General features: G+C 41.7%; 1 protein-coding gene across 3 annotated transcripts in view; it reads left to right on the forward strand.

Moving 5' to 3' along the window:
• The window catches only part of tiparp (TCDD-inducible poly(ADP-ribose) polymerase), a 27,754-nt gene extending 17,165 nt beyond the window's left edge, over positions 1-10,589 (forward strand). For all 3 annotated transcript variants that reach the window (XM_058387868.1, XM_058387869.1, XM_058387867.1), the window contains 4 exons: positions 365-569; positions 1,744-1,931; positions 6,175-6,435; positions 9,781-10,589. In XM_058387868.1, coding sequence (XP_058243851.1) covers positions 365-569; positions 1,744-1,931; positions 6,175-6,435; positions 9,781-10,228 — 1,102 coding nt within the window. In that variant the 3' untranslated portion in view covers positions 10,229-10,589. The remainder of the gene's footprint in view (positions 1-364; positions 570-1,743; positions 1,932-6,174; positions 6,436-9,780) is intronic.
• The last annotated feature ends 1,472 nt before the right edge of the window (positions 10,590-12,061 follow it).

Raw genomic sequence — 12,061 nt, forward strand, 5'->3', positions numbered from 1 at the left:
AATGAATGCAGATTTTCAGCTCCACACATCCCGCAGACTTTATTTTTGTTTGATGATGTGTCATTAAAATGAACAGGAACAAACTGCATGAATCAATTAAACTCTGATTCAGGTGTCATTTACATTCTGATTCAGGTATCAATTACATTCTGATTCAGGTGTCAATTATATTCTGATTCAGGTATCATTTACATTTTGATTCAGGTATCAATTACATTCTGATTCAGGTATCATTTACATTCTGATTCAGATATGTGTGTGTGTGTGTATATATATATATATATGTATGTATGTATGTATGTATGTCTGTGTCTGTGTGTGTGTGCACATCATTTAATTCTCTCCGTTCCCGTCTTCCACACAGGACTCGAGTGTTTATGCTGGACTTCAGTGCCATGAGGGTGTGTGACATGGAGTTCGATCTGGTCAGACGGTTGTCCACGCCCTCCAGCTTCGGAGCCATGCCCACCAGCACAAACCCCGCCTCCAACACAAACCCCGTCCCCGACTTTCTCACAATGTGGAAATATTACTGCAGAGATAACTTCGGCTGGAGGGAGTACTCAGAGGTGAGCAATAGAAATACTGACCAATCAGATCCCTGGGCTCGATAACACCAGTGTGTTATTTATTATTAGATTTATTTGTAGTCATCTATCAGGACACATATTGAGTGGGTCAGCGAGGCGATTTTAAACACTGAATCAACCCTAATTTATTCCTCCGCCGTGTAATTTAATGACCGTGGATCCGTTTGGTGTGAACTCCACTGGTGTGTGTGTGTGTGTGTGGGTGGGTGTGTGCTGGCTCTCACACATAACCAGAGGAAACATTGTGTTCTGCCTACACACAGACGTCTGAAATCAATCCGTTGCATAAGTGTTCCTTTTTTCTTTTTTTTCTTTTTTTAAATAAAGCTATTTATTTCCTTTCACAAAATCCGGGCTGATGGATGTCGTCTGACTCGCGTTCCAGATGACGCTGACCGGAACGTGAGAACAGGACCAGTGTCCGGGTTCTCACTCTCCTTTACTTTGGGGCTGATACTCCTTATTTTATTTCTCACATTCGCCCGTGTTTATACTCAACTCTCTCTCTCTCTCTCTCTCTCTCTCTCTCTCTCTGTCTCTCTCTCTCCCTCGCTCTCTTTCTCTTACTCTCACAATTCAATTCCATTCAAAAGAGCTCTCTCTCTCTCGCTCTCTCTCTCTGTCTCTCTCGCTCTCTTTCTCCCTTTCTCTGTCCCTCTCTTTCTTTCTTGCTTTCTCTCTCTCTCTCTGTCTCTCTCGCTCTCTCTCTGTCTCTCTCTCTCCCTCGCTCTCTTTCTCTTACTCTCACAATTCAATTCCATTCAAAAGAGCTCTCTCTCTCTCTTTCTCTCTCTCTCTCTCTCTCTCGCTCTATTTCTCCCTTTCTCTGTCCCTCTCTTTCTTTCTTGCTTTCCCTCACTCTCTATCTCCCTCTCTTTCTCTCTGTCTCTCTCTCTGTCTTTGTCTCTCTCTCTCCCTCGCTCTCTTTCTCTTACTCTCTCAATTCAATTCAGTTCCATTCAAAAGAACTCTCTCTCTCTTTCCCTCACTCTGTCCCTTTCTCTGTCCCTCTCTTTCTTTCTTGCTTTCCCTCAATCTCTATCTCCCTTCTTCTATCCCTCTCTTTCTCTCTTACTTTCCCTCTCTCTCTCTCTCTCTCCCTCTCAGCATGTCTTAATCTCTCTTGTTTGTTTTTGTCCCTCTTTCTCCGCAGCCTGTGGTGCGTTTGATCGAGGAAGCGACAGAGCGAGGGCTGAAGGAGGTCCGCTTCATCACGCTCCAGAACCAGTACATCCTGAATATCCGCGAGGGCTTCCAGCAGAACGCCGTCTTCGGTTTCCGCCGCCAGATCAAAAAACGACCACACTTCATGTCCTCCATTAGACTCTCTCCACACCTGCAGTGAGTATCCTCGTCCTCGTCCCGTCCTCACGCACAGTCTGATCTCCGCATCAGAGTCTGATTAAAGCCTTTAGAGCAGTCGGGTCTTGGACACGGCGATATCCTAATAATCCTATATCCTAATGAATTACTTCACAATAAAAGTTTATGAGAGTAAATATGGTTTGTTTTTATAACAAATCTCTAAGAAAAACTCGCAATGGAAGGAAAATTTAAATTTCAGGGTTTTTTAAAAAAAAGTTTTCACAATTTTTTACTGCAGTTTATTATTCTGGGAAATGTATGATATAATACAGTGCACACCTTGGAAATTTAAACATATAAAAATTACATTTAGTAAAAAATTTTCTTTACCTAATTTCACTGCGAAATAATTTACAATGAAGAAAATCTTTAAAGAAAATTGTAATTTAAAATAATTAATTAATTAATTTATAATTTTATCCTTCATTTTTTATTTAATTTATTTATTTGTATTTATTTATTTATATATATATATATATATATGCTACAGATCTCCATATTTCTCTATATTTCGGTCATCCTGTGATAATTGTGTGTGTTTTTCGGTCCTTGTGAAATCAGATAACACACACACACACACACACAGAGAACAACACCGGTGTTAAGAGTTCGGTTTATTAACTATTAATTCTGCATAAAAACCCGACCTGGGGCTGAAATGAGAGAAATGGATGCGAATGGATTGCTTTTCCAGTTTCCGCCAATAAACCCGAGTCGATCGCTTCTGTCTCATGGACGACTCCGCCCGAGGACACTCCGTTCCTCTGGAACGCTCTGACCAAGCGGATCGCCGCTTCATCGGCGCCGGCTCAAACGGCGCCTCGTGTACCTGCTTTAACGCCCTGTCTGCCCCACTGGCTCGCTCGGCCCGGAGACGCACTCCAGAGGAACAGATGGAGAGCAGCAGATGTGAAAAGGAGGAACAGAGAAAGAGAGAGAGAAGCAAAAATTGGTTCCAGACCATTGGAGCTGGGTGAATGAGAGAGGAACGTGGCTGTTTGGGAAGCAGGGTGGGTTTTTCTGGAGCCAGACACATGGTTTGTTTTCTTCTTCTGCGTGTCTTACCGTGAGTTCGCTTCAGATTTACTTCACTGTTCCTCGTATAAAGAGAAGACGTCTTTAACGGCAGAAGTCTCCTCTCTCAGCTTTCTTTTCGAGGAAAACGATCACCTAGTCTGTAGAAGGGAAAAGTCCCGCCCCCCAGTGTTTTTCAGGGGGTGTGTCTTGTGCTCAGCAGTAGCTGCAGACATGGTTGTTGACATGTATTTGGATGAATCCTCCTTCACACTCTTCTCCTTTTCCAAATCTTCACTTGGCTGAGAAAACATATTCCGAGTTTATTTTATCTGGAAGACTTCTTTTTTTCCCCCCAGTGTCGGAATTGATTGCTTCTTCAGACTGATGTTCGAACCCCTGTCAGTAACGCTTATTAATATCTGACACGTGACCGTTCTGCATCTCGAGACAGACGTGAACCTCTGAATCCACGGCGCAGGGCAGGAAATCCTCCCGAGCGCAGGAATGAAAGCGTCTTATGTAAACTTTTCACTTTATATTTAGTAAATGTGATGTGTTCGGTCACCGTGACTTCCTGTTTCAAAAGGAAGTCCGTCGGCGTACTGAATCGAATCTCGGCTCTCGGAACGTTTCGAGCGGAACGTGGCGAGCTTTTTATTTATTTATTTATTTATGGCACACGCTGCAAGCGTGTTCGGGGGTCGTGTGGTCAGGTGCGAGTTCCAAAAACCTCAAGGCTTGGCTGGTCAGAACAGCACGGTGTGTGAGCAACTTAACGGCAGGAAGAGCACAGCGTGGCTGGAACACCGTGTGCCCAGAGCCTGGGGTGGAAACCTTTATCCTGAGTGGCAGCTTTGTCCAAGTGTTATTGCTCTCAGCATGAGGAGTCAGCCTCACCACACACACACACACACACACACACACACAAACTGTTTAAGCTTCACACACCTTTCGATATCCTCCCTTCTTGAAACTTTATTTCCTTATTCTTTTAAGAAGTATATGGAAGAAAAATAATCCTCTGTGATTTTAGGAGTGGCTGTTGAACACCACACACACACACACACACACACAGAGAGAATGGGGCAGGACTCAGTAGAACAAAGGTTGAGGATGATTCAGTAGGCAGTCATGCTGACTGAAGCAATCAAGTCTACCTGGCTGGAATGTGTACACACACACACACACACACACACACGGGCGCGCGTGTGCATCTGAGAAGAGGGGGAAGGGTGCGCAAACAATCATGACCCCAATCCCACAGGCACCTGCGCCTTTCGGACACTGTCTGGGACGTCAGATAGTTGTAGAAAGAAAATGGGTGGCTTTTTATTTTGTTTGTTTGTTTTTCGCGTCACGTAAACGGAAATGAGCCGAAAAAGCGGGCCACGCCCATTGTGTGTGAAATGGCAGGCTAACCTGCTGTGCCTCGTCATGCCTGTGTACACTGGAATACCGGCTTCTACACGGAAGTTGTTCCAACATGCCGCTCACGTCTCGGATCTCTGTTAAAAAAAAATAAATTTAAAAAAAACACGCCTGCTGATGATATCCAAATGTTTCACCTCGAAGTTTTAGCTTTGTTTATTCGCTTTGTGCTACTTGCTTTGACTTACTTCCCTGTTTTACTGTTAAAAATTCGAACCGCTCATTGCTAACAGGTATCTAGCTAATGGAACTAATGTTTGCGCCACGTGAAAGAGTCTCGTGAGGCAGTTATTAGCATGTAGGATGACGCTAACAGAAACATACTGATACCTAACTGATGTTTTTGTCACGTGAAAGAGTCTCGCGAGGCGGTTTTTAGCACGTTAGGATGACGCGAGCTTTTGAGCTAGCTAACAGAAACTTCCTGATACCTTGCTAACGGGTATCTAGCTAGGGACTAGCTAATGGAACTAATGTTTGGGTCACGTGAAAGAGTCTTGCGAGGCAGTTATCATCATGTAGGATGACGTTAGCTTTTGAGCCAGCTAACAGAAAAATACTGATACCTTCGCGTTTAACACAAACCATTAGCCGACTAGCTAATGTAACTAATGTTTGCGTCACGTGAAAGAGTCCTGTGAGGCAGTGATTAGCACGTAGGGTGACACTAGTTTTTAAGCCAGCTAACATGACATGAAAAAATATAGATACCTCAATCAAAATACACGTTAGCATAAAGTTTTCCTGGCATATTATCTTGGTGGTAAATACTTAGCAAATAGTTTAGCACGGCCCATTAATTGCTAACATGTAACTGGCTAATGACTAGCTAATGTTAGTACTCGAATAAACCTGTGGTTGTTGTGGTGATGTTGTATATTTTCATATGTTTTATTGCTAATAAAAGAAGAAGAAAAAACAATTTCCACGTGTGAGCTAGGTCAATACCTGTTTGATAGCCAACCAGCTAGAAAAACAAACCACTGTTGTTATGGTAACGTTCCATTTTGACTGAATCAGTGAGAAGGGAAAAAAAACGGCTAATTCTTCGGTATTATTTCCATTTAATGATATCGGAGATATTATATAAATTGCTATCTGTTTAAATGCTGTTGCTGATTTCCAGTCATGTGAGAGATATGATGAGCTAGTTTTTGAGCAGATAGCGAACTAGCCAGCTAGCAAACATGGCAAATGTATGAGCTAGTTTTTTTTTTTGTTGTTGTTTTTGTTTTAAATATCGTATTTGACTGGCTGGTGTTAAAATAAATCAGTCAGGAAACTGAAAGCGATACTGAGATGTCACATGCATCCGGGACAAAGGTGCAATAAACATAAAAAATTTCACCTCAGGAAGTTTTTCCTCACCGCCTCGCCTCAGGTTTGCTAATTCGTGATAAAATAGGGCTAAAATATTTACACAACCTTTTTCTCTATGTTTCTATACTTCTGTAAATCTACTTTGAGACAGTGTCCATTACCAAAAACTCTAAACAAATGAATAGAATGCAATAGTTCAGAAGCACAGAACTAGCATGGCTAACGTTAGTAATAAACACAAATGGCTAATAATGAAATCCCACTGAGAAAATGTGAGCTGGGGTTTAGCTAGCCAGCTTGTTATTTATGCTAGCAGGATATTTAATGGTGTAAAGATGTTACTAAGATTGTTTTTAATGTTTATTACCTCACACAGACGGCTAAAGTGACAGAATTGTGACTTGATGATTTTATACTACTGAGCGCTAAGACATGTATTGTCTTGTCGTTGCAGGACTCTCGGAGGTCTCAGCGCGCTGGAAGTCGTCGGACCTCAGCCCCTCTCGCCCACAGCCATCTCAGGACCCCGGCTGTTCCCCGAGACCTGGGTTCCCATGAACCCCGAACAGGACTTTGTCCAGGTGCCGGTGTCGCGCGAGGACCGCAGCTACCGCACCGTCTACAACCTCTTCCACAAAACTGTGTCTGAGACCAAATTCCGCATCCTGAAGATCCTCCGCGTCCAGAATCCCTTTCTCTGGGAGAAATACAAACGGTAATTGTCCTTGCTAACAGCAGTACTGCTAGTACGAGAAACGTGTATCTCTTTATGCTAATCTGCAGCATTAGCTTTCACTGTACTGAGGTTGAACTTTCTGTGGAAAAAAAAAACGTCAACACCCGAAAGATAACAGTGTGTATAAAGGTGCTCACAGCGCTAGCGGTTCCACCTGCTAGCTGTAATCTCCGCTACTTCCTGTACACTCATCTCGGCTGTTGTGAGATGACTCTGACGTCGGTTTTGTGCTCTGCTATAAACCACGGTAACGGCCCTTGCGTTGTATTTTATAGGACGGAAACAGGTGCGCGTGTGTTTGTGTGCGTGTCTGTGTGTGTGTGTGCGTGTTTGTGTGCGTGTGTGTGTTTGTGTGTGTGTTTGTGTGAGAGAGAGAGAGATATGGTGTTCAGAAGAAATGTGGAGCAAGCTCAGAGGAAGTTTGAGGGGGAGGAAGAGGTGCTAGGAGTCGCACAGCTCTGTGTGTGTGTGTGTGTGTGTGTGTGTGTGTGTGTGTGTGTGTGTGTGTGTGGGAGGAAAATGATGTCGGGGTCCCAGGTTCCAAGCTGTTGCTGTTCTTTAATATGCCATCGTCATGGAAACATGGGACCGGGGGAAAGGTGTCAGAGAGGTGGGCTGATGCTGGATCTGAGTGTGTGTGTGTGTGAGTGTGTGTGTGAGTGTTGCAGGTTTAGACGTGTGACGTCTCCTGAGGTTGTGTATGCGTGTGTGTCATCCTTGTGGGTTTGGTGGTGTATCAGCATCAGCTCAATTCAGTGTTGTTGTTACAGAACATGTGTGTGTGTGTGTGTGTGTGTGTGTGTGTTCAGTCAACAAGCCTCTAGATCTATAGGTACTTTTCCACAGCAGGATCAGAGGAACTTTAGGTGCCTTTCTACCCCAGACAGCGGGGCTAATTAGAGTTCTAGGAACCTTTTGAAAGTTCCTGCTTCAGTGCTGGTGCTTTTCTATCTCTCTCTCTCTCTCTCTCTCTCTCTCTCTCTCTCTCTCATTTATTTTATTATTATTCACTCCTTTTTAATTTTTTTTTTCAAATTTGTTTTTTTTTGTATTTGGTTTCTATTTCTTTCTCTTTTTTTCTTTCTGTCATCGGTCTGTTTTTTTTTTTACTGCTTTTCCACTCCTTTTTTCTCATATTTGTTCTTTCTCTCTTTCTTTTCTTTTCTTTTCTTTCCTTTTCTTGTCTTAGATATTTCCTTCTTTTCTTTTCCTTTCTTTTCTTTTTTCCTTTTTTTCATTCCTTACCTTTTTTCTTTTCTTTCCTTTCCTTTTCTTTTTCTTTTTTCATTCCCATCCTTTCCTTTCTTTTTTCTTTTCTTAGATATTTCCTTCTTTTGTTCTTTCCTTTTTTCCTTTCTTTCCTATTCTCTTCTTTTTTTCTTTTCTTTACTTTTTTCTTTTCTTAGATATTTCTTTCTTTTAATTTTTTCTTTTTTCCCTTTTTTGTTTTTCTTTTCTTTTTCTAGATATTTCATTCTTTTCTTCCTTTTTTCCCTTTTTTCTTTTCTTTTCTTTTCTTTTCCCTCACTTTTCTTATCTCCACACCCTTTTTTAAATGTTTTTCTCACCTCTCTCTAAGCCATGGTATCTCTCATTCCTCTAAGTTCATATCTCTTTTTTTTATCTCTCTTTCACTTTTTTTAATACCCTTTCCTTCCTAACTCTGTTTTAAAATGTCTCTCTGTCTCTCTCTCTCTCTCTCTGTTCCCTTTTTGTTCTTTGTCAGCAGCTTTGCGTGTGTAATTAATTTCACTATTCCTTCTTTTTTTTCTTTCTTTTTCACTCCTTTTTTCTTTATTCTGTCTGTTTATCTCCGTTTTTCGGTACAGCGGTGATGAGCTCTGCTGAGGAATGAGATTCTTTCTCTTCGCTCCTTTTTTCTCACTCTTCATGTCCGTCTCCGGTTAGAGAGTCGAAGGGGACAGAAATAGAGAGATGTAATGTTGTTGTGTGTGTGTGTGCATGTGTGTGCATGTGTGTGCGTGTGTGTGTGTGTGTGTGCGTGTGCGTGTGAGTGTGAGAAAGACTTCCGTGACTAACTAGGGCTGTGGGGTCGCCAGAGGTCAGGCAGCGTCATGGCAGCACACTTGGTGTAACCACACACACACACACACACACACACACACACACACACACACACAGTCTCTCTCTCTCCCCATAAGTAACAATAGAGCCCCACACAGGCGTAATAAAACCCTCTTATTGCTGGCGTTTGCCCGGGTGTGGGTGCTTTCGTGAGTGCTGCAGCTTATTTTTAGTGATGTGGAGTAATCTCTGATCCCATCCTCGTGCTCTATTAATGAATCCTCCACCCTGTTTTCGAGAGACACGGCATGAAATGAACCACCGTGGTGTGCAGACTCGACACCACAAGGAAAAAAACCCCAAAAAATTTCAATCAGGAAACATTGCTGTAACTCGAAACACTGACATATCGGGCTCATAGAGGTGTTAAAACCATGCACAGCTGAGACGTAACGCTTTCTGTCGAATCTTCACGAGACGTCAGAGACACTTTCGGTTAGTGAGGATTTCTCAAAGGTTTGGAAATTTTAAGTGAGCTTCATGTCTACGCATTTCAACCACTATGTCCTGCACTATATTGCCAAAAGTTTTGGGACGTCTGCCTTTCCATGCACATGAATGTAATATGGAGTTGTCCCGCCCCTTTGCAGCTATAACAGCTTCAACTCTTCAAACTCACTCATCCATGTCTTTATGGACCTTGCTTTGGTCACTGGTGTACAGTCATGTTGGAACAGGAAGGGGTCATCCCCAAACTGTTCCCACAAAGAGCATGAAATTGTCCAAAATGTCTTGGTATGAAGCTGAAGCATTAAGAGTTCCTTTCACTGGAACTAAGGGGCCTGAGACCAACCCCTGAATTCAATGATTTGGAGGGGTGTCCCAAAACTTTTGGCAACATAGCGTATCAGTTAAAGAGTTACAGATTCTGTTCCCACCCTAACGCTTCTCATAACAGCCACCCGTTACTTAAGGAGCCACCATATTGTACTTTTTATCCATTTATGGTTACAATTAACAACGTGGACCATCAGAGAAGGAGATTTTCTCTCACGCTGTAGCAGCTACAAACGCCTGTTCCCTCGTCTCGTCTTTCCCCAGAGCTTGTTTCGTTATCAGCAAATCGTTTCCTCTGTCCTGAAGACTTCATATCTCTTTCAGGAGCGCATGGCTGCTTTGGTTTGCATAATGTCTCCAGGCTCGGATGATTTGCATACCGCTCCGTTTCTGTCACATTCCAGTTAGTGAAGCATCGTGTGGCTAACTCTCTCTCTCTCTCTCTCTCTCTCTCTCTCACAGGAAGAAGGAGTACATGTCACGGCGCATGTCGGACGTGGAGCGTCTGCTGAACGAGCGTCACCTGTTCCACGGCACCTCGCAGGACGTGGTAGAGGGCATCTGCAAGCACAACTTCGACCCCCGCGTGTGCGGGAAGCACGCCACCATGTTCGGCCAGGGTAGCTACTTCGCGCGTCGGGCGGCGTATTCGCACAGCTTCGCTCGCCGCTCGCCGTGCGGCCTCCACTACATGTTCCTAGCCAAAGTGCTGACTGGAAAGTTCACGGTGGGAAACCCGGGTATGCGGCGGCCGCCCCCGCTGTGTCCTCGCCAGCCCGCCGGAGACCTCTTCGACTCGTGCGTGGACAACTGTGTCGACCCGCAGATCTTCGTCATCTTCAACGACGACCAGAGCTATCCGTATTTTATTATCCAATACGAGGAGGTGTCCAGCAGCGTCGCTATCTGAGCGGACGCCGTGTTCGTGTTTTGTTGGATGTCGATCAGGGACGGTACGACACGGCATGGCCAGAGTGTGCATGGCTGAGGAACTGACTCCAGGCTTCCGTTTCGCAGCGTCGCGTGTCCGTATACGAGTCTGATCCCGCTCTCGGTTCTGCCGCACGCTAGCGGGCCATCGCTCGGACTCCACGCCATCATTTTATTTTTTTTTTGTAAAGACTCACGCCCCTCCCCCATTGCTGCCATCCATTTACCATACTTAATTTGTTGTACAGAAGCTTTTCTTGTTTATATTTGAACTGTGTGCCTTTTGTTCATAAAATAATTATTTATGTTAGTTAATGTATCAAATAAAGATCGAAAATGAAGATGTGTGTGTGTGTGTGTGGCTTGGATGCTTAAATCCTTTTTCCATCATTTCCATGATCTTTCTGTTTATTACTGTTTAGTTCACTCTTTCCTATGAAGAATTGTAAATTAGTGATGATTAAATAAGAGGGAAAACGTGTGCAGTCACTTCAAGTTACGTCAAGTTACTGTAAGTCTCGTACACTTAATATTGTGTTACTAGTGTCTGATTACACACACACACACACAGTCTATACAAACACTATATAGTATATATAGTGAAAGATATGTATTTAATAAAAATTAAAACAATAAATATTATATTTTATTTATATTCACATAAATATTATATAAACGATTCTTATAAAAAGTTTGTAAAAATGTGTAAATGGATAATAATATTAATTATTAATAATATTAACAATAAATATTAAATAGTATAGTAATAAATAAATAAATGGTAAATAGTAGCTTAAAAAGTATTTTAAGGTAAAGAACAGTCTATAAACCTAAAAAAAAATTTGTTTTTAAATATTTAAATTTAAATTTTATTTTATTTTATTCTAAACATTTTTTATATGAAACAATAATATTACATCAAACCCAATATACGGATTTATAGAATTATTTTTGTCACAATTTCATCTAAAAAATCAACTAAAAATTTTTTAAATAATTAGAATAAATATTTTTGAAGAGAACTCTAAAATTCTCTAAAAGATTTTTTTTTTTTTTAGAAATAATTAAAAATAAACAAAAACTATTTAAAAAATTAAATCTGCTAAATATCAAGGCAAATTAAAAATGTTTTAAATAAAATACAAATATTGTAAAGCATTTAATAAATAAATAAACACGGATTTGACAAACATGGATTTTGTTTAAGTGTGCAGTGTGTTCATGGAAAGTGAGTAGCATTTTAAAGTATTTATAAAATATTTTAAAGACAAAATACAGGATAATGTACTAAAGGTGTGGATGTCGGAGCTGGGACTGTGTTATTGGTCATATTTGAGTGGACAGACAATAGAAATTGAGAAAGCTCTGTCACTCTCACATGTTAGGGAAATATAAGGGGAAAAAAACTAAAAACTTTGGAGTCTGTCATCTTGACTTGGCGATATTTTCCCCTTCTTTCTTGCCAAAACATTCTAGATTCATGATATTCATAAGGGTATTTCCTGTACACTTCCCGCACTGGACACATCACAAGGGTGCACATACTTATGGAACCAGGTTACTGTAACGTTCTCATTTCTGAAATAATTTTTCCCCAGAACATGTTTCTGATTGTTTTTCACTTCATGTCTGTTCGCTGTAATTAGACATTGATGCTGGAAAAAGTCGTGACATCACAAAAACCCTGCTGTTTTTAACAGGGGTGTGTAAACTTTTGAGCCTATTGTTTGTATATACATACAGTACATGTATATAGGGAATAAAGGGGCGGGTCTAAAAGCCCCTAAAGCCTCCTCCTGTAAAAGAGAAGGAG

Source organism: Hemibagrus wyckioides, linkage group LG04 (assembly GCF_019097595.1).
Source record: "Hemibagrus wyckioides isolate EC202008001 linkage group LG04, SWU_Hwy_1.0, whole genome shotgun sequence".
In the NCBI taxonomy this organism is placed as follows: Eukaryota; Metazoa; Chordata; class Actinopteri; order Siluriformes; family Bagridae; genus Hemibagrus; species Hemibagrus wyckioides.